General features: G+C 51.7%; 1 protein-coding gene across 1 annotated transcript in view; it reads right to left on the bottom strand.

Annotated features, from left to right (window-relative positions):
- Positions 1–2: 2 nt before the first annotated feature.
- The window catches only part of LOC116744507 (AFG3-like protein 1), a 25643-nt gene continuing 3629 nt past the window's right edge, over positions 3–22016 (bottom strand). Inside the window, 16 exon segments of the mRNA XM_032614338.1 lie at positions 3–1049; positions 1052–1100; positions 1102–1209; positions 1295–1495; positions 1577–1717; positions 1719–1775; positions 2197–2312; positions 3241–3351; positions 12104–12229; positions 12852–12959; positions 14271–14300; positions 14303–14447; positions 14634–14771; positions 16741–17011; positions 17695–17819; positions 18386–18454. Of these exon segments, the coding sequence (XP_032470229.1) occupies positions 994–1049; positions 1052–1100; positions 1102–1209; positions 1295–1495; positions 1577–1717; positions 1719–1775; positions 2197–2312; positions 3241–3351; positions 12104–12229; positions 12852–12959; positions 14271–14300; positions 14303–14447; positions 14634–14771; positions 16741–17011; positions 17695–17819; positions 18386–18454 (1851 nt within the window). The 3' untranslated portion in view covers positions 3–993.

Genomic DNA, 22016 nt, shown 5'->3' with positions numbered 1-22016 from the left:
TGAAAGTGTTTGTCCCAAGTTGGAAACTCTATTTTTGAGGCAAACATCCCAAACGATTTGGAAAATTTCATCCCTGAGGCCCAGCGTGTGGCCGTGGCTGGGACAGCAGCGGCGGGCACGTGGGGCGGTGCCCCTGCTCTCACAGTCAGCCCGCATCACCCACCGCAAGGCAGCAGCTGCTGCTACTGTCACAATTCTGACGACTCCGATGCCCTGGCCATGTTCTGGGGACCCGCGGGGCCACTTCCACTAACCCCGACTCCCCGGGGGCTGGGCCCTGGTCTCGCTCCAGGACCAACCGGGGAATGGAAGGCTCAGCCCTAGAGCTTAGCTACGGCCCCCGGTGGCTGTCCTACCACGTGGAGCAACCCAGAGCCCCCTGTCCTGGACCCTAACAACACGGGCCACGAGGAACACAGCTTCCCAGAGACGCAGGGTTGGCAAGGCCCCGACCCTGAGAACAGGGGTGGCTCCGCTGGGGCACCCCTCAGGCTCAGACCCCACAGACACCCCGCCTGTGGAAGTGGCGAGGCCCCTCCATAAGGACTAACTGGTCTTCCACCACCCTAACAGCTACGCGCTTGGCGCCTGGCTAGTATTCTCCTTTCCTCAATTCTGAACCTCACCAGACCTTGAGGATTTCTGAACTGGGCCAAAAGCCCCCTCTCCGTCTCTCCCCAGGGCAGGTGAGGTGACCAGCACCGATGTCCCTGCGCTGGGCAGCTGTCCCCGGCAAATGAGCCCACCAGCCACCTCGGGGGAGGCCCGGGGGGTCCTACACGCAGGCCCCCAGGGGGCAGGTGAGTTTCGGCCACTGCCCTCCACTGACTCGGGAACAGGGTCCCAGCCCCCGCCTCGGTGGAAGGGCACGTGCTGGGAGCTGGAATCCCCATGGGCTCAGAGGACCCTGACCTGAAAACACCCATTTGTGATTATCACGCGTTTTTAATTTGCTCTCTGGAGATTCCGGAGGCTGCTCTCCAGGCAGGGGCGCTAGGCTGGGCTCTCCTGCAGGGGGCACTCCGTGCCGCCCTCCTCCAGCCCCAGCACCAGCCCTTCAGCCCCTGGGGAAGGGACGTGTCCTCCAGGCCACCGGTGCCACTCCACGAGCTCCTCGTAGGCGGTCTTCTCCGCAAAGGGTCGGGGCCCAAGCAGCTCCACCATGTCGGCACACTCCAGCACCTCCTTCCCCAGCAGCCGCCTGCCCACCTGCACACCGGACCATGTCAGGCCGTCCGCTCGGCGCCCCGCAGAGCCCCCGCCCCGACCCTGGGGACGGGCCGGCCCCACTCGCCTCGTCCACCCGCTCCCGGGAGCGCGTCAACAGGTCCAGGGTGTGCGCGTGCGCGTGCGCAGAGCTGACCAGCCGCCAAGCCTCCTGGTCGATGAGCTGGGCCGCGGCCTCGCTGTACGGCTTCTCCACCAGCACCTCGCCAGGCCGGGGGAGGTCAAAGGACACCTGGCCCAGCTTCTCGCTCATCTCGAACTGCACAATCTGGGGCAGGCGAGGGGCGGGCGTGAGCCTGGCGGACGGTGCCCTGAGCCCCCTTCCCAGCCCCCGTGGACACCGCCTTACCTGGGCGTAGGCACTCTGGGTGACCTTCCTCAGGTCGTCCTGGGCCCCCGTGGTGATCTGCAAGAACAGCTGCTCGGCCACCCGGCCACCCAGCATGGCGCACATGTGGTCGAAGAGCTGCTCCCGCGTGTACAGGTACTGCCTCCCTGGGCAGGCACTGGGCGTACCCGAGCCCCTTGCCCCGGGGGATGATGGACACCTGCCAGATACGGCAGGCGCGCCCTGTCACCCCCAGGGTCCCCGGGTATCCCGAAGGAGGAGAGGAAGCCCTGGGCCCCAGCGCTGACAGGTCACCCCAAGGATGAACACAGAAACCCCCTCTGTCCCGCCATCCCAGGAAGCTGTGGAGGAGCCGTGCCGTCAGGGGAAAGTTTAGAGTGAGGTGAGTTTAACGTGGAACCTCCAGGTGTCAGATGGCCAGCATCCAGACCCCTCCTGGAACCAGCACCCCCCGCTCTCTGCCCACTCACCCCTCAGGGAATCGTGTAACAAATTCTAGACCATTACAGCCTCAAAGAGTGAGGAGGGCCGCCACCTGGAATGCACCGTGCCCACACAGCACCCCCGGGAGGGGAGTGGGCCCTGAACCACACCACAGATGCGCAGGGGGATGGGCCAACCTTGAGCAGGGCGTCTGCATGCTCCAGGAACCAGCCCACCACCGCGTGGCCAGCCTCACGGTAGGCTACCGTCATCTTCTCGCTGGGCTGTAGGACCTGCATCTTCTTCTCGAGACCTGCAAGTCAAGTTCACGGCAAGAGGCAGAGGACAAACGGACAGCTGAGAGGTGGGTGCCAAGGCCCCATTCTGCACCGCGGGCGTGTTGGGGGCTGCTCAGGGCCTCCGTCCGCCCAGGACAGGCCCGCAGCCTGTCCGCTCCACGCACACCGCTCAGGCCTGCTGGGCGCCTGTCCCTCCACACCAGACGCTACACTGTCTTCTGCCCCACCGTGCAAGCGGCAGGTGCCTTTGGGGGCCCGTTTGTAGCCAAGGGGGTTAGCTACTCTCCGTGACCTGACTGGCAGTGAGGCCGGACGCAGGGAGACCAGGAGCGCTCTCTGTGCCGCCTACACCCAGTTGCAGGCAGGGAACAGGGCACAGAGAAGGCACCACGACTCGCGTGAGCTCAGCTTCAGGGCTGGTCAGCTCAGCGGCGCCGCCAGGACAGCGTCGAGCAGCTGTGGCGACTGCCTTGGGTCACTGACACTTGTCTGTGCACGCCACACTTCAATAAAACGTGAAGCAAAGACAAAGCAGCCCTGCCAACCTGCTGTCGAGACGGGCTGGTTCTCACAGCTGTGGGGCGGGATCATGAAGGACAGCTGCTGACCACACGGACACCTCCCGGACCTCCGTTCCCGGGAGGGCACTCGGGAGACCTCTACCCCACGCTGAAGCTTCCCAGGGGAGCACGCAAAAAACCTGCCTCTCAGCCACGGGCAGCACCCGAACCTGGGTCTGGCGCAGCGCCCTGGAGGTTACATCTCTTTGAAATTATAAATGTTGCTCTAGTAAGAGCACGAAAGCTGCTGGCAGATCCCAAGTCCCAGATTTTGGTCTGGAAAACTGTCCACGACTGCAGCTCACTGAAGCGAAGCTGGGCCCCAGGGTGGGCCCGCTGTGGGTCAGAGCTGGAAACCGCCCCCCAGCACTGCCCGGCTCGCCTCCGACGACCCTCTCAACCGCCTGCTCCAAGCGCTTCTCCTGGACAAAAGGACTCAGGTGGCGGGTGGCGATCAGGGCCGCTTCGTTGCAAACATTAGAAATATCAGCACCTGACCCGGAAAAGGAGAAACAGTCCCATCAGTGCCCCAGGGTGGACTGTTAAGAGGAAAATCTCCAGCAGAGGGACCAGAGCTAAACTAGGTCAAGGACTGGAAGGAAACGGGACCTGCTCTGTCAGTCACCGTTGCTTTCAGCCAGTATTTTGGTTGAACAATTTACTGAGGTATGAGTTATTGAACATAAAATCTATCCGTTTTAAGTGTACCTTTCAAACACTTTTGGTAAGTTTATCAAGATGTGCGACCATTGCGCTGATCTCATTTCAGACGTTTCCGTCACCGATGTGACGTATGTGGCTAGGTCCTGTACACGTGCCCAGCCAACCACTAACCTACTTTCTATCTCTATGGATTTGCCTCTTCTGGACGTTTCACATAAATGGAATCACATGACAGGTGGTCTTCTGTGTGCTTCTTTCACTCGACACAGTGTTTTCACGCTCATCCACTATCGTAGCGTGTACTGGTTATTTCATTCCTTTTCACAGCTGAATGAGGTTCCATCACATGCACAGCCGCCCCGAGGCTTCCACAGGAGATAGCAAACTCCATGGACGCTCAAGCCCCTGATATAACATGGCCAGTACAGCTGGCCCTCTGTACCCACTCTACACACATCTATCCGGTCACGCACCGCTGGACACGGGTGGCCTCTACCTCTCGGCTATTATGAATTATGCTGCTGTGAACATCTGTGTAAAGCCTTTGTGTGAACAAATGTTTTCAATTCTCTTAGATACCGAGGAGTGGAACCGGGGTCATACGGTAACTGTCCTTCACTTCTGGAAGAACTGCCAGGTGGATCCCCGTGGCCACACGATCTTACATCCCCACCAGCACCGTGTGAGCACGGCCGCCTCCCTACAGCCCTGGCGACTCATGCATCTGCCTCTTACGGCCATCCTGGTGGGCGCGAGGCGGCACCACACTGTGGTTTTTTTTTTTTTTTTTTTTTTTTTTTTTTTTTTTTTTTTTGCGGTACGCGGGCCTCTCACTGTTGTGGTCTCTCCCGTTGCGGAGCACAGGCTCGGCGGCCATGGCTCACGGGCCCAGCCGCTCCGCGGCATGTGGGATCTTCCCAGACCGGGGCACGAACCCGTGTCCCCTGCATCGGCAGGCGGATTCTCAACCCCTGCGCCACCAGGGAAGCCCACACACTGTGGTTTTTTTTTTTTTTTTTTTTTAAACATCTTTATTGGGGTATAATTGCTTTACAATGGTGTGTTAGTTTCTGCTTTACAACAAAGTGAATCAGCTATACATATACATATGTTCCCATATGTCTTCCCTCTTGCGTCTCCCTCCCTCCCACTCTCCCCATCCCACCCTTCCAGGCTGTCACAAAGCACCGAGCTAATATCCCTGTGCCTTGCGGCTGCTTCCCCCCAGCTATCTACCTTACTACGTTTGTTAGTGTGTATATGTCCATGACTCTCTCTCGCCCTGTCAAAACTCACCCTTCCCCCTCCCCATATCCTTAAGTCCGTTCTCCAGTAGGTCTGCCTCTTTATTCCTATCTTACCCCTAGGTTCTTCATGACATTTTTTTCCCTTAAATTCCATATATATGTGTTAGCATACGGTATTTGTCTTTTTCTTTCTGACTTACTTCACTCTGTATGACAGATTCTAGGTCTATCCATCTCATTACAAATAGCTCAATTTCATTTCTTTTTAAGGCTGAGTAATATTCCATTGTGTATATGTGCCACATCTTCTTTATCCATTCATCCGATGATGGGCGCTTAGGTTGTTTCCATGTCCTGGCTATTGTAAATAGAGCTGCAATGAACATTTTGGTACATGACTCTCTTTGAATTTTGGTTTTCTCAGGGTATATGCCAAGTAGTGGGATTGCTGGGTCATATGGTAATTCTATTTGTAGTTTTTTAAGGAACCTCCATACTGTCCTCCACAGTGGCTGAACCAATTCACATTCCCACCAGCAGTGCAAGAGTGTCCCCTTTTCTCCACACCCTCTCCAGCATTTATTATTTCTTGATTTTTTGATGATGGCCATTCTGACTGGTGTGAGATGATATCTCATTGTAGTTTTGATTTGCATTTCTCTAATGATTAATGATGTTGAGCATTCTTTCATGTGTTTGTTGGCATTCTGTATATCTTCTTTGGAGAAATGTCTATTTAGGTCTTCTGCCCATTTTTGGATGGGGTTGTTTGTTTTTTTGTTATTGAGCTGCATGAGCTGCTTGTAAATTTTGGAGATTAATCCTTTGTCAGTTGCTTCATTTGCAAATGTTTTCTCCCATTCTGAGGGTTGTCTTTTGGTCTTGGTTATGGTCTCCTTTGCTGTGCAAAAGCTTTGAAGTTTCATTAGGTCCCATTTGTTTATTTTTGTTTTTATTTCCATTACTCTAGGAGGTGGGTCAGAAAGGATCTTGCTGTGATTTATGTCATAGAGTGTTCTTCCTATGTTTTCTTCTAAGAGTTTGATAGTTTCTGGCCTTACATTTAGGTCTTTAATCCATTTTGAGCTTATTTTTGTGTATGGTGTTAGGGAGTGATCTAATCTCATACTTTTACATGTACCTGTCCAGTTTTCCCAGCACCATTTATTGAAGAGGCTGTCCTTTCTCCACTGTACATTCCTGCCTCCTTTATCAAAGATAAGGTGTCCATATGTGCGTGGGTTTATCTCTGGGCTTTCTATCCTGTTCCACTGATCTATCTTTCTGTTTTTGTGCCAGTACCATACTGTCTTGATTACTGTTGCTTTGTAATATAGTCTGAAGTCAGGGAGCCTTATTCCTCCAGCTCCTTTTTTCGTTCTAAAGATTGCTTTGGCTATTCGGGGTCTTTTGTGTTTCCATACAAATTGCGAAATTTTTTGTTCTAATTCTGTGAAAAATGCCAGTGGTAGTTTGATAGGGATTGCATTGAATCTGTAGATTGCTTTGGGTAGTAGAGTCATTTTCACAATGTTGATTCTTCCCATCCAAGAACATGGTATATCTCTCCATCTATTTGTATCATCTTTAATTTCTTTCATCAGTGTCTTATAATTTTCTGCATACAGGTCTTTCGTATCCTTAGGTAGGTTTATTCCTAGATATTTTATTCTTTTTGTTGCAATGGTAAATGGGAGTGTTTTCTTGATTTCACTTTCAGATTTTTCATCATTAGTATATAGGAATGCCATAGATTTCTGTGCATTAATTTTGTATCCTGCTACTTTACCAAATTCATTGATTAGCTCTAGTAGTTTTCTGGTAGCATCTTTAGGATTCTCTATGTATAGTATCATGTCATCTGCAAACAGTGACAGCTTTACTTCTTCTTTTCCGATTTGGATTCCTTTTATTTCCTTTTCTTCTCTGATTGCTGTGGCTAAAACTTCCAAAACTATGTTGAATAAGAGTGGTGAGAGTGGGCAACCTTGTCTTGTTCCTGATCTTAGTGGAAATGCTTTCAGTTTTTCACCATTGAGGATGATGTTTGCTGTGGGCTTGTCATATATGGCTTTTATTATGTTTAGGAAAGTTCCCTCTATGCCTACTTTCTGGAGGGTTTTTATCATAAATGGGTGTTGAATTTTGTCGAAAGCTTTCTCTGCATCTATTGAGATGATCATATGGTTTTTCTCCTTCAATTTGTTAATATAGTTTATCACACTGATAGATTTGCGTATATTGAAGAATCCTTGCATTCCTGGAATAAACCCCACTTGATCATGGTGTATGATCCTTTTAATGTGCTGTTGGATTCTGTTTGCTAGTATTTTGTTGAGGATTTTTGCATCTATGTTCATCAGTGATATTGGCCTGTAGTTTTCTTTCTTTGTGACATCCTTGTCTGGTTTTGGTATCAAGATGATGGTGGCTTCGTAGAAGGAATTTGGGAGTGTTCCTCCCTCTGCTATATTTTGGAAGAGTTTGAGAAGGATAGGTGTTAGCTCTTCTCTAAACGTTTGATAGAATTCACCTGTGAAGCCATCTGGTCCTGGGCTTTTGTTTGTTGGAAGGTTTTTAATCACAGTTTCAATTTCAGTGCTTGTGATTGGTCTGTTCATATTTTCTATTTCTTCCTGATTCAGTCTTGGCAGGTTGTGCATTTCTAAGAATTTGTCCATTTCTTCCAGATTGTCCATTTTATTGGCATAGAGTTGCTTGTAGTAATCTCTCATGATTTTTTTTATTTCTGCAGTGTCAGTTGTTACTTCTCCTTTTTCATTTCTAATTCTATTGATTTGAGTCTTCTCCCTTTTTTTCTTGATGAGTCTGGCTAGTGGTTTATCTATTTTGTTTATCTTCTCAAAGAACCAGCTTTTAGTTTTATTGATCTTTGCTATTGTTTCCTTCATTTCTTTTTCATTTATTTCTGATCTGATTTTTATGATTTCTTTCCTTCTGCTAGCTTTGGGGTTTTTTTGTTCTTCTTTCTCTAATTGCTTGAGGTGCAAGGTTAGGTTGTTTATTCGAGATGTTTCCTGCTTCTTAAGGTGGGCTTGTATTGCTATAAACTTCCCCCTTAGAACTGCTTTTGCTGCATCCCATAGGTTTTGGGTCGTTGTGTCTCCATTGTCATTTGTTTCTAGGTATTTTTTTATTTCCTCTTTGATTTCTTCAGTGATCACTTCATTATTAAGTAGTGTATTGTTTAGCCTCCATGTGTTTGTATTTTTTACAGATATTTTCCTGTAATTGATATCTAGTCTCATGGCGTTGTGGTCGGAAAAGATACTTGATACAATTTCAGTTTTCTTAAATTTACCAAGGCTTGATTTGTGACCCAAGATATGATCTATCCTGGAGAATGTTCCATGAGCACTTGAGAAAAATGTGTATTCTGTTGTTTTTGGATGGAGTGTCCTATAAATATCAATTAAGTCCATCTTGTTTAATGTATCATTTAAAGCTTGTGTTTCCTTATTTATTTTCATTTTGGATGATCTGTCCATGGGTGAAAGTGGGGTGTTAAAGTCCCCTACTATGAATGTGTTACTGTTGATCTCCCCTTTTATGGTTGTTAGTATTTGCCTTATGTATTGAGGTGCTCCTATGTTGGGTGCATAAATATTTACAATTGTTATATCTTCTTCTTGGATCGATCCCTTGATCATTATGTAGTGTCCTTCTTTGTCCCTTTTAATAGTCCTTATTTTAAAGTCTATTTTGTCTGATATGAGAATTGCTACTCCAGCTTTCTTTTGGTTTCCATTTGCATGGAATATCTTTTTCCATCCCCTTACTTTCAGTCTGTATGTGTCTCTAGTTCTGAAGTGGGTCTCTTGTAGACAGCATATATAAGGGTCTTGTTTTTGTATCCATTCAGCCAATCTGTGTCTTTTGGTGGGAGCATTTAGTCCATTTACATTTAAGGTAATTATTGATATGTATGTTCCTATTTCCATTTTATATATTGTTTTGGGTTCGCTACCATAGGTCATTTCCTTCTCCTGTGTTTCGTGTCTAGAGAAGTTCCTTTAGCATTTGTTGTAAAGCTGGTTTGGTGGTGCTGAACTCTCTCAGCTTTTGCTTGTCTGTAAAGGTTTTAATTTCTCCATCAAATGTGAATGAGATCCTTGCTGGGTAGAGTAGTCTTGGTTTCAGGCTATTCTCCTTCATCACTTTCAGTATGTCCTGCCACTCCCTTCTGGCTTGTAGGGTTTCTGCTGAGAGATCCGCTGTTAACCTTATGGGGATTCCCTTGTGTGTTATTTGTTGTTTTTCCCTTGCTGCTTTTAATATGCTTTCTTTGTATTTAATTTTTGACAGTTTGATTAATATGTGTCTTGGCGTGTTTCTCCTTGTATTTATCCTGTATGGGACCCTCTGTGCTTCCTGGACTTGATTAACTATTTCCTTTCCCATATTAGGGAAGTTTTCAACTATAATCTCTTCAAATATTTTCTCAGTCCCTTTCTTTCTTTCTTCTTCTTCTGGAACCCCTATAATTCGAATGTTGGTGCGTTTCATGTTGTCCCAGAGGTCTCTGAGACTGTCCTCAGTTCTTTTCATTCTTTTTTCTTTATTCTGCTCTGCAGTAGTTATTTCCACTACTTTATCTTCCAGGTCACTTATCCGTTCTTCTGCCTCAGTTATTCTGCTATTGATCCTATCTAGAGTGATTTTAATTTCATTTATTGCATTGTTCATCGTTGCTTGTTTCATCTTTAGTTCTTGTAGGTCCTTGTTAACTGTTTCTTGCATTTTGTCCATTCTACTTCCAAGATTTCGGATCATCCTTACTATCATTATTCTGAATTCTTTTTCAGGTAGATTGCCTATTTCCTCTTCATTTGTTAGGTCTGGTGGGTTTTTATCTTGCTCCTTCATCTGCTGTGTGTTTTTCTGTCTTCTCATTTTGCTTATCTTACTGTGTTTGGGGTCTCCTTTTTGCAGGCTGCAGGTTCGTAGTTCCCGTTGTTTTTGATGTCTGTCTCCAGTGGCTAAGGTTTTTTCAGTGGGTTGTGTAGGCTTCCTGGTGGAGGGGACTAGTGCCTGTGTTGTGCTGGATGAGGCTGGATCTTGTCTCTCTAGTGGGCAGGTTCACGTCTGGTGGTGTGTTTTGGGGTGTCTGTGGCCTTATTATGATTTTAGGCAGCCTCTCTGCTAATGGGTGGGGTTGTGTTCCTGTTTTGCTAGTTGTTTGGCATAGGTTGTCCAGCACTGTGGCTTGCTGGTCGTTGAGTGAAGCTGGGTGCTGGTGTTAAGATGGAGGTCTCTGGGAGATTTCCGCTGTTTAATATTATGTGGAGCTGGGAGGTCTCTTGTTGACCAGTGTCCTGAAGTTGGCTCTCCTACCTCAGAGGCAGAGCCCTGACTCCTGGCTGGAGCACCAAGAGCCTTTCATCCACACGCACACTGTGGTTTTGATGTGCGTTTTCCTACCATCACTGAGCACCTGCTCATCTGCTTTCTGGCCACCTGCAGACCTTCTTTGGAAAAATGTTCAAATCCTTTTCCCATATTTAAATCGGGTTCTTTAAATATTTTGGATTATAAACCCCTACCAGATGCATAATCTCCAAATAGTTTCTTCCATTCTGTGGGCTGTCTTCTCACCACCTCAATAATGTCCCTTGACGCACAAAAGATTTTAATTTTGGAAAAGTCTAATTTGTTTTCTCACTTGTTGCTTGTGCTTTAAGAAACCATTGCCAGATCCAAGGTCACGAAGATTTTCTTTTAAGACCTTTATAGTTCTAGCTCCACAGTTTAGGTCTCTTATCCATTTTGACTTGACCGCTGCATGTGGTCTAAGGTCTAGTTTCGTCCTTTTGCTTGTGGACACCGTCGTCCCAGCGCATTTGATTGAACAAACTATTCTTTCCCCATCAAATGGTCTTCACACCCTTGACAGAAACAACTGACCAAGGACTTCCCTGGCGGCGCAGTGGTTGAGAGTCCGCCTGCCGATGCAGGGGACACGGGTTCGTGCCCCAGTCCGGGAAGATCCCACATGCCGCGGAGCGGCTGGGCCCATGAGCCATGGACGCTGAGCCTGCGCGTCCGGAGCCTGTGCTCCGCCACGGGAGAGGCCACAACAGTGAGAGGCCGGCGTATCGCAAAAGAAAAAAAAAAAAAAAATGAGTAGCCCCCGCTCGCCACAACTAGAGAAAGCCCGCACGCAATGAAGACCCAACGCAGCCAAAAATAAATGAATAAAATGAATTTAAAAAAACAACCACTGACCGAGATGCACAAGCGCACATCTAGGCTCCCAGTTCTACTCTACTGGTCGACGCCCACCCTTGCGCCAGCAGCCCCCTTCTGTCTGCTGGAGCTTTGTAGTCAGTTCTGCATTAGGGAAGTGTGTCTTCCATCTCTGCTCTGCACAGACTGTGCTGGCTCTTCAGTCCCCTGGCAGCTCCACAGGGAGGTTAGAATCAGTTTTTCCCTTTCCAGCTTTAACAACGTACAAAGGTTCTGTTCCTACACAGCCCTTCCCCACCTTCACAGGTTACTTTTTTTTTTTTTTACGTCGTGTGCCCAATAACACAGACATGTCTTTATGGGTTTAAGCACCTGCCCTTTAAATCATAAAGGGAAAACAGAGGAGCTGCAAACCGAAAACACACAGGATGCTGGCCTTTACGTTTACCTATGCAGTTGCCTCTCCCAGGGCTATTTCCCCACACAGCTTCGAGTCACTGGCCAGCGCCCTTTCATTTCAGCCCAGAGGACTCCAGCATTTCCTGGAGGGCAGGTTTAAATATAGTAAGTTCCTTCAACTTTAAAAAACAATCTAGGAATGCCTTTATTTCTCCTTCCCTATTGAAGAACAGTCTTGCCAGACCCACAGCCTTCTGGCCTCATGGTCTCCAAGAAGAATCGGTTGTTAACCTTAGTGAAGACCCGTCCCCACTAGGTGTCCCTTCTGTCTGGTTGGCTTCAACAGTCTCTCGTTATCTCTGACCAACATGAATTACACTGTATCTCAGTGTGGACGTCTCTGGGTTTATCCCTACTTGGAGTTTATTCAATTTCTTGGACGTGGACACTCAGGTCTGTCATCCAATTTGGGAAGTGCTGAACCATGACCCCTTCAATGGGCAGCATGCCAAGGGGACAAGACGTCACTGCACTATGTTCCCGGGGTGGCAGGAGTTCAAACAGGCACAAGCCAGCCTTGGGGCTAATCATCTCTGAGGCCTCCGATATGTCCATCAGACTCAAAAGTTCTAAAGACAAGGGTAGCACATGCCAGGACCAAGTGGCACAACCAGATACCACCCACCGACGACACGTCCAGACCCACACGGCCCACCTGGCCACACTCACCTGTGAAGCCTGGAGTGAGGGCCGCAAGCTTCCTCGCCAGGGGGTCCTCACTGAGGCTCTCGTCCAACTTGAGTGGACGCAGGTGGACCCTGAAGATGGACGACCTGCCTTTGATGTCAGGGGGGCCTAACAGAGAGAGAGGCACTGAGGGCCAGGGCGGGGCCACCCACAGCCACTTCACTGCAAGGGCCCTCCCCTGCGTGTCTGTGCTGCACGCTTGGCTGTCCGACCCGGGTCGGGGAGCTTCCCGCAGCAGGAACGACCCACAGGTCACGTACGTTCAACTCTTCAACGCATCAAAGAACTTCCTGACCGTGGAGCCTCTGGCCCACGCAAATCCATCCCAGGACAGGGACCCAACCACAAGCAAAACTCTGGCTGCCCTGGCAGCAGGGTGTCCGTGCAGGACTCAAGTCCTAAATTCCCAGGACCTCCTCACCGGTGGAAAGGGCCAGGGTGAATGCTGCTCTCGCTAACGGCGCACAAAAAGTAAAAGCTGAAGGATCCAAGTCTGTCACCTCGCTCCCACCTGCATGGACTGCAGTGACCTTCCCCCAGCCCCAAGTACACCTGTTCTTCCCAAAGTGGGGGGCACCCACGCACCTCCACCATTTTCACAACACTGTATTAACGGCTTTAGGACCCCGATCAAAATCTCCTCCAAATACACAGCTAAAGATCTAACTCAACTTTTAACCCAAAGGAAGGAAAAGCCAAGCCTCAGCACCCAGGCAACCAGCACACTCACCAATGTAAATCTGACGGTCAAACGGGCCGGGCCGCGTCAGGGCCAGGTCAAGGATGTCGGGGCGGTTGGTGCCCGCCAGCACCATGACGCTCGTGGTAGAGCTGAACCCTGGACATGAGAGAAGCAGGTGAGCCCAAGGAGGGGGCCCAGGCAGCAGGAGTCTCTCCTCTTCCCAGGGCTCCTCCCCTGCGCAGCTGGCCCCGTCTTCCCGGGACCCCTGCCACCCACCCCAGAAGCCCCACGCTGGGCCTGCTTCTCCTGCGGGCCCGCAGCCCACTGCACAGGCCGCTCAGTGTGGGGCGGACACTCACGCCCAGGGCTAGCTCTGACCCGTCTCAGGAAGCAACCAGTGGCTCTGGTCCCCGCGGCCCCCAGTGCTGACTGAGGCGCACGTGCACTGGTGGGTAACCAGACGTTCCTCAGGCCATGAACGCCCATCCTAATTCATTACTGGTCTATCACGGCCAGCCTCTGACACCACGCGGCGAGCTGCAGGGGCCGGGCAGAGCCTCCACCGCCGGGGCCCTGGGCCGCTGCAGAGACCTCCCTCCACCCAGGCCCTGGACGGCTTGCTGGGCTCAGGGAGCCTGACTGGAAGGCAGGCGGGGCGGCGAGGGCCTGAGCTCACCCAGCACTCATCTGCAGAAAGGCCTGCTCACAGGGGCCCTCGGCCACCTCTGGGACCTGGGATTCAGGACCGCTCCCTGATAAGAGGGGCTCCCTGCACCTCAACTGTGCGTGCAGACGTGTGGTTTCTGCGAAGCACCTGCCTTCCTCCTGGGAGGCTGGGATCGTAGCACGTGCTGGGCAGAGGCTGCCACGTGACCAGCCCCCAGGGGAAACCCCACTCCCGAGTGTCACCCAGCCCGCTGCCACGGAAGTAGCTGCATCCTGCGACTCCAGGGCTCCAGAGGCTGTGACCAGCTTCCCTGGCCACCAGGCACCTGCTCCCCACTCAACCGTGGTCCTGAATCCAACTAAACATGGAGTCCTCCCGGCGAATCACCAAACCCGGGGTCATGTCGGGGACCCCAACACAGCTCCAAAGCCAAAGCGAGGACAAGACCTGCCAAAGGTCCAACAAAAGCTTCTCCAAATTTGGAAACTAGTAAGAACGCCTAGACGCTTCCCGCGAAGCTTCGGCAGGGCTGCCGGGCTGTCACGCGGAGCTGGGACCTCCCCGAGCAGTGGTCCCCAGTGGGGAGAGCGGAGAGGGGCTCTGCGCAGGAGGCGGCCCGGGCCAGAGGCCAACGCGGAAGGAGCCTGGGTGTCGGCCCCGTCCTGTGCTGAGCTCTGAGGGCAGCTCCCTCCACTGTGCGTGCCGAAAACAGCCTTCCTCAAAACACAGCAAGCAGGGGTTCTCGCCCGGGGAGGCCCCGCACAGAGGAAGGCCTGGGGGACGGTCGTGCAGCCGCTCACCGTCTAGCTCCACGAGCAGCTGGTTCAGGGGTTCTCCTGCGCACTCTGGCCCCCAAAGTGCCCACGGCCGCAATTCCTGCCCATCGCGTCAATCTCCTCAATGAACAAGACACAGGGAGCATTTCTTCGGGCCATTGCATACACGTCACGGACGTGAAACAGGAGTCCACGCAGGGTCTGCTTTGCCACTGGTACCAACACAGGACTAAAGAGCTCACCAAGCTAAGCCCTCGCCTCTGGCACTCGACTCTCATCTCAGCGGCTCTGCCTGCCCGCCCGGGTCCCCCTGCACATCTGTGCTCTGCGCCTGTTGCCAGGGTCCCACACGAAGCCCAGGGCAAGGACAAGGGCGCATCAACCTACCCGAGCTGGACCGACGCCGACTAACATTTCCAGGAACTCGGACCCGTTCACGGTGATGAAGGGCACACTGGCCTCCCCTGCAGTTGCCTTGGCGAGAAGCGTTTTGCCGGTACCAGGAGGACCGGTGAGCATGGCTCCCTGAAACAGAAAGGCAATGCCTGGTTCTGAAAGGGCACAGACGGAGCCGAGGAGACAGTCACGTTCTACTGAACAGGCGTTTTCTAGGCCTGCTCCACGCAGGTCGGCTAAGGTTTGCTTTCGGTGTGATACTTCCTGCTTGTAAAATGAACGCACGTTCACCATGAAACGTTCAAACGCTGCAGATGTGGGAAAGCCCCCCACACCCCCAGTCCAGCCGAGCAGGTTATCTCTTCAGGCAACGCTCCCAGGGCAGGGCTCGCTGGATCTCGCGGTCTGATGTTTAACGGTCTTTGCCAAACTGCCCTACAAAACACACCAACTCACACCAGGACGAACAAGAGCCCAGACCTGGTCACGTGATTCTGTCCAGCTCGTCCACCGGCAGCTGTGAAGGCAGCACCTGTGTGTGGTCACTGGCACCTGTGCTTCCTGATCGACAACCTGCCTTTTTCTACGCTTACTTAAGGTTGAAATTCATAATTCACGCCCCAGAAACACACCTCAGTGCTCCTTTCGGGGTTCCCATTACACGTGAAAAACGAGGAGAGATTTAAACGGGGCCCTATTGCTCCATTTCTAGTCGAGGGTGTGGGTTAATATCTACTTATTTCAAAGGAAACTCTAAGGTTGTTTTTTTAAGTCTTTAAGGACAAAACTAAAATACATAAAGGGAGGGAGGAGGGAGCCACAAAACTCAAAACCACAAGGTGTCAGGGCCCCACGTCCCCGTGAACGTGGATGCGGATTCGCAGAGGGTCTCCTCAAGGCAGGGCGCCTTCTGTGCCCCGCACACCCGGCTTTCCAGCCAGCTCTCACCAGGTGGTCAGACAGAAGCACAGACCTCCTGCCCACAAAGCCCCAGCGGTCAGTCATGCTCTCCTGTTGTTCAGGGCACGCTGGGGGAAGCACGGGGCCACCAGGAAGGTCAGTGCGGTGAGCACCAGCCACCCGAGAGCTCGGAGCCTGGTCCAGGGCCCAGGGACGCCTCGAGGGGTCTGTGAATCTATTCTGTGTGAGACGCAAACCTTTCTGGGAAAAGGACTCACAGCTTCAGCCGGGCCCTCAAAAGGTCGATGCCCAGAGGCACCCGCAAGTAGACAGAGTGGCCAGAATCACCGTAGCTCCACTTCCTCTGCACAGCACCCCAACCTGCATCCACACCGCACACCTGTCCCACTACTTGCTCGTGGGCTTCCCGAGAGGCAGCTGCATCTGATCCCAGACCCATTTACGAGAGTTGTACTCGATGGTTTTTTTTTTTTTTTTTTTGGCCACACTACACTCCTTGCAGAATCTTAGTTTCCCAACCAGGGATTGAACCCGGGCCATGGCAAGGTAAGCCCCAAATCCTAACCACTAGACCGCCAGGGAATTCCATGTACTTATTTTAATTATATACTTTGATAATGAGTAATGGTAAAGAAAGTTGTTTTTTCAAAAACAAAGTTGAAGGCTTTAGATAATAAAGTAATAACGGCAAACTGTTAAAGAAAAATGCTGTCAAATTGAATGGACAGAAAACTGAAAGAGTAAGAAAAAGTCATAAAAATATAGGATCCTGCACTCAGATTGCTTCTACGTTCTCAGTTCATGTTAAAGAATCAAAACTATAGACGTTAAGTGCTTTGTGCAAGATATTTAACAGAGAATTTGATCACTGGGGCCAAACTCAAAGGAAGGCCTGTGCTCTAAACGAGACACCACACCAACAAAGACGTATGTTTGCACTTGAAGGTGAAATAAACACACTCCAGGTGGGCGTGCACTGTCCCTATGATTCCAGTTTTATAGTTTAAAACAGCTGATCAGATAAGAGGATTTTCACTTTACTACTCTGCAAATGCGGTTTCCACTCCCCACTGTGATTAAAAAGACACAGTGTCATTACCAAAGGCTACGCTGTCCCAGCTCCGTCCACAATGAACCAGGGCGAAGCTCAGAGCATCGTGTTTTCTCAAATCAGTACCTTTGGAATTTTGGCCCCGAGGTCCTGATACTGCTTGGGATTCTTCAGGAAATTCACAAACTCCATGATCTCCAACTTGGCTTCTTCGCAACCAGCCACGTCTGCAAAGCGCACGCCGACGTTGTTCTTCACGATCTTGGCTGTGGTCTCGCCAACGGTAAAGAGGCCCCCTCCTCTCCTGCCACGCCCAGCCCCCATCGGGCCCCTCCTCGCGACATAGAGGAGGCTTCCGATCAGGAGAAAGGTGGGCACCAGCCTTCGCAAGAAAGACCTAGAAAGTCCAAGAAAACCATCTGTCACGTTCCCTTGAGAGACAAGCCAGAAACACTGCCTCCAGGCCATGAACAGTGGACGGCTCCAGAACTTGGTTTTGCTACACAAAAGGGAACAGTTTTTTGTGTGTGTTTTTTGCGGTACGCGGGCCCCTCACTGTTGCGACCTCTCCCGCCGGAGCACAGGCTCCAGACGCGCAGGCTCAGCGGCCATGGCTCACGGGCCCAGCGGCTCCACGGCATGTGGGATCTTCCCGGACCGGGGCACAAACCCGTGTCCCCTGCATCGGCAGGCGGACTCTCAACCACTGCGCCACCAGGGAAGCCCCAACAGTTTGTTTTTTAATGTGCCAACCTGTATTTGCAGCTTCTCCCATCCACGCACACCTACCTGCTCGATTTCACCTGTGGGACAGGCAGGGCAGCTGCGGCCCCTCCCTCAGAACCCCTCCAGGCCCAGCACAGCCTCCCCGCAGCTGAGCCCTTCCCGGCCCACTGCACAGTCCTCAGGCTGCCTAGCTAAACATTTCCCCGATCAATTCTTTCCTCAATAAAAACAGAGCCAACAAATTTATCTTCCACCACAGACACCGTGACTATCGGAGAACGCCTGTAACACGCCTGAGCGGGTACAGCAGGAAGTGCTGCGTGGCCAGTACCGGGCCCAGCTGCACCCACTCACCCATCGCTCTCGGTGGTGTAGACCACGGCCGTCTGCTCCGCGAGCTCGATGCCCAGCTCCCAGTGGGCGGTCTCCAGGTTGCGCTCGAAGGTGTGCACGCTGCCGATGTTGAACCACACAAACTTCTGCAGAGACCAAGGCGCCAGGCACTGTAGGGTGTGCCCCCCACAGCCGCCGCCCCTCCCCAGCGCCTCTCCCAGCAAAGCCCGGAGCAGCTCTGACAGGCCACCTGTCCTGGCCCCAAACCACAGGCTTAGGTCTGAGGTCGAAGTATAAATGCCCATCGACAGCTGACGTCGCCTCCCTCCGTCATGTTATTCTTCCCCCTTCCAGATCTCAGCTGGCAGCTGGCACGTGTTACTCGGCAAAACTGAAGCAGTTATAGCTTTATGAGGGTCCTGCGCTACTTGGAAGACTGTTCCTGTCGTGTCACCAAAACAAACGAGCACAAGTGGGTGCTGGAAAGTGAAACCAGGGAAGGCATTTCTCTAAAAAAAACAGAAAACTATACCTTTTTTTGGCCACGAGGCTTGCGGGATCTTAGTTCCCCAACCAGGGATTGAACCTGCGCCCTTGGCAGTGAGAGCTCAGAGTCCTAACCACTGGACCACGAGGGAATTCCCAGAAAACTACACCTTACACTAAAACCAAAACCTACGTCTAGGACACCGGCCTTGAACCCAGCCCTCACCTCAGACGATGTCCCAGGGGCAGTAATAACACGCACAAACTGTTTGTTCACGACTTCCAGCCGGTCCACCTAGAAAAGAGACGAGCAGTCAGAAGAGCTGAGGTCCCAGGCAGGACATGGCATAGCAACCCTGGGCCTCTTCCTCAGACGAGCCTCACACACACGGGCCGCGCCTCTCTCCGAGGGCAGCTCACACTCCGCAGGACAGGTCTTGGTTTTGTTTCCTACTAACATGGACAATTTTAGCCCGGGATTATTTTAATAAACAGGAACCAATGCAAGAAGAGGGATTAAAATGTGGTACATCTGAGCACTAAGCCCCCAAACTGGCTTTAAAAATCCCAAAGGAGGGCTTCCCTGGTGGCGCAGTGGTTGAGAGTCCGCCTGCCGATGCAGGGGACGCGGGTTCGTGCCCCGGTCCGGGAAGATCCCACATGCCGTGGTGCGGCTGGGCCCGTGAGCCATGGCCGCTGAGCCTGCACGTCCAGAGCCTGTGCTCCACAGCGGGAGAGGCCACAGCAGTGAGAGGCCCGCGTACCGCAAAAAAGAAAAAAAAAAAAAAATCCTAAAGGAGGGAAGTTCCCTGGTGGCCTAATGATTAGGATTCTGGGCTTTCCAGGTTCAATCCCTGGTCGGACAGCAGGCACCACAAGAAAACAGTGCTGACGAGAATGAAAGTGCAGCGCCAAGGCCTGCTAGCTGCTGTCGCCTAAACAGCCCGCTGCCCAGAAGGCACAAGCCGTCTGGGGAGCTGCAGACATGGCCCGCTGTCAACACCACCATAACCACTGGAAACACCACAGCTCCTCCTGGAAACAACGGGAAGACTGAGGATTGCACGGCGAGGACACGACCCTGAGTATGGAACCTCACCACCACCCGACTCCTGCACACGCCTGTAACACAGCTGAAACCACGGCAAACAGGACTCCAGGTGACTGCCCGCCCTGGCTTCTCCGCCAGCACGCGGAGCCCCAGCCAGCCAGGCCCCGCCAGCTCTCAGGTTCATGGAGGCGAAGGCATGGCGCATCCTCCCTGCCCCGCGGGACCCCTGCCCAGCTGACCCCTCACACTTCCCCCAGCGCGGTGCGCCACTGCCGGAGTGTGCAACGGGACAGTCAGACAGAGGGTGTAAAAGAGTGAGCAGCTCCGCTTTCAGACTGGCCAGGAGGATCAAAAAAAAAGGCCAGCCTGAGTTAGCAGATGGTGATTTCTTTCTTTATACTTTTATTTATTTCCCCCAATTTTTTTGCAGCAAGCATGTATTACATCTGTAACCAGGAAAAAAAAACAATGCTGTTTTAAAATGCAGATTGCTGGGACTTCCCTGGTGGTCGAGTGGCTAACACTCCGCACTCCCAATGCAGGGGTCCCGGGTTCGATCCCTGGTCATGGAACTAGATCCCACATGCCACAACTAAGAGCTCGCGTGCCACAACTAAGGAGCCCGAGTGCCATAACTAAGAAAGATCCAGCACACGGCGATGATGATCCCGCGTGCCGCAACTAAGAGCCAAATAAATATTTAAAAAAAAAAAATCATTCTCCTGAGTAAAGAAAAGGTGGGCACACAGAGGCTTGAGACAAAAATCACTTTCTCCCCTAGGCAATCCATCCACAGCCAGCCAACAACAGCAGAGGCAGGGCCTGAGCACAACATTCACACAAGTTCTAGGATAAAAGCCCGAGCTGCCCCACGACGTACACGGCCCCACTGCAGCAAGCCCAACGCAAAGCCACGGAAGCCCGAAGGCCAGAATGATCCCAGGAACAGCCAGACATATTATAGGATAGAGGGAAGATGTGCATAAACATTAAGGACAAAACACGAGCCTTCAAAGAAGTCTGACGTTTGTAGCGAATCATGTAAGCACTCCTCCCAACGAGCTTTCATGGGCCCCGCTCCACTTCTTGCTCCTGGCTACCCGAGCAGGAGACATTTCCCAGGAGAAACACACCCACTGAATATTCACTTCACCCACCCACATCACCAAACTACGCTGTAACTTCACAAGCAGATTTGTCGAGGCTTCAGATCCACACAAGCTATGGAGGTGCTGAGCCCCAAAGACAAAGGGAGGGAGGGAGGCCATGTCAACAAACGAGTGAGGGGAAGGAAATACCAGGCCCACCCACGCACAGGCCACTGGCCGCTCACCTCCCCAGACTAACTCAAAATCAATGAACGCTTTAAAAAAAAAAATCCTGGACTTCCCTGGTGGCGCAGTGGTTGAGGGTCCGCCTGGCGATGCAGGGGACACGGGTTCGTGCCCCGGTCCGGGAAGATCCCACATGCCGCGGAGCGGCTGGGCGCCTGAGCCATGGCCGCTGAGCCTGCGCGTCCGGAGTCTGTGCTCCGCGGCGGGAGAGGCCGCGGCAGTGAGAGGCCCGCGTACCGCAAAAAAAAAAAAAAAAAAAAAAAAATCCTCCAGTGGGGAATTCCCCGGCGGTCCAGTGGTTAGGACGCTGTGCTTCCACTGCAAGGGGCAAGGGTTCAATCCGTGGACGGGGAACTAGGATCCCACATGCTGCACGTGTGTCCAAAAATAAATTAATTACTTAACTTAATTAAAGAATTAGAAAATTCTCAAATGTACAATTTTGACAATCTGATTTGTCAAATGTCCCTTTTACCATTTTGTTTTCGTTTTTCTTTTTGTTTTGGAGCTGTTGGTTTTCTAAGTCTGTGTTTCTTCTACTCCTCTTAAAGAACTTCTCAAACCCACTGGGACAAAATGATGAGGTTCTGGTACTTTAAGAGCACACACCACACTCACAAAAGCAGCCATACTGTCAACCCAGGAGAGGAAGAGTCAGGGAGAAGCGAGTTTTCTTCCTGACTTCAGCTTGGTGAGACCGGCATGCGCCGCCACGGCCTAACTGCCTTCCGCTCTGCACTGCACACAGGGTCTCCCGAGAAGCATTGAGCACAGCCCACAGCCCACCCCCGCGGGCACACGTGCCCCAAACTAACTGCAGTCTACACGAGGTCTCTGTTCTGCTTTCCAAACGTGAGACTCAGCTCGGCCCTCAGATGCGCAGAAAGAAAGGTTTGTTCCCATGCATCGCCAAAGATTCACCCAGCAGCAACTTCCTACTGGAAGAGTTTCTCTTTCACCACCTACACCGATAGATCAAAACTGTAAAGACGTGGGGCAGGTAACCCAGAAATGGGGAGAGCTAAGTGTGACTGAATATGGAAGCCAGAAAACGAGAGGTCCGGGCCTCCTGAGCCATCACGCGCCCTGTCCCCACTCCCAATGATGCAGGACACCAAGGAAGCCACACTCGCCTCGGTTCCTGTGACCTCATACTGCCAACGATGGTAAGAGAAAGACAGGTACCTTCGGGTGGTTTTGAACACAGCCACTGGGAAACTGACGTCTGTCTCTTCCACAGAGCCAACTGCTGAAAGCAGATTCCCAGGAGGCACTGGAACGGGAAAGAGAATTAGCTTCCTCTGCAATCCGATGGGGCATCTTCTCACAGCGGCAGTTACAGGCGCAAAGGGACCAGGATTTGGGCTGGGGTATAAACCTAAGGCCTTTATCTGCTTTATCTCATTAAAAATATGATTCAAACAGGAGAAGAAGAAACTAAATGCAATGCAGAGGTATACGAAGAATTTTTT

Source organism: Phocoena sinus, chromosome 19 (assembly GCF_008692025.1).
Source record: "Phocoena sinus isolate mPhoSin1 chromosome 19, mPhoSin1.pri, whole genome shotgun sequence".
NCBI classification, from domain to species: Eukaryota; Metazoa; Chordata; class Mammalia; order Artiodactyla; family Phocoenidae; genus Phocoena; species Phocoena sinus.
The sequence above is the reverse complement of the archived record's forward strand: the minus strand, read 5'-3'. Positions and strand labels throughout refer to the sequence as shown.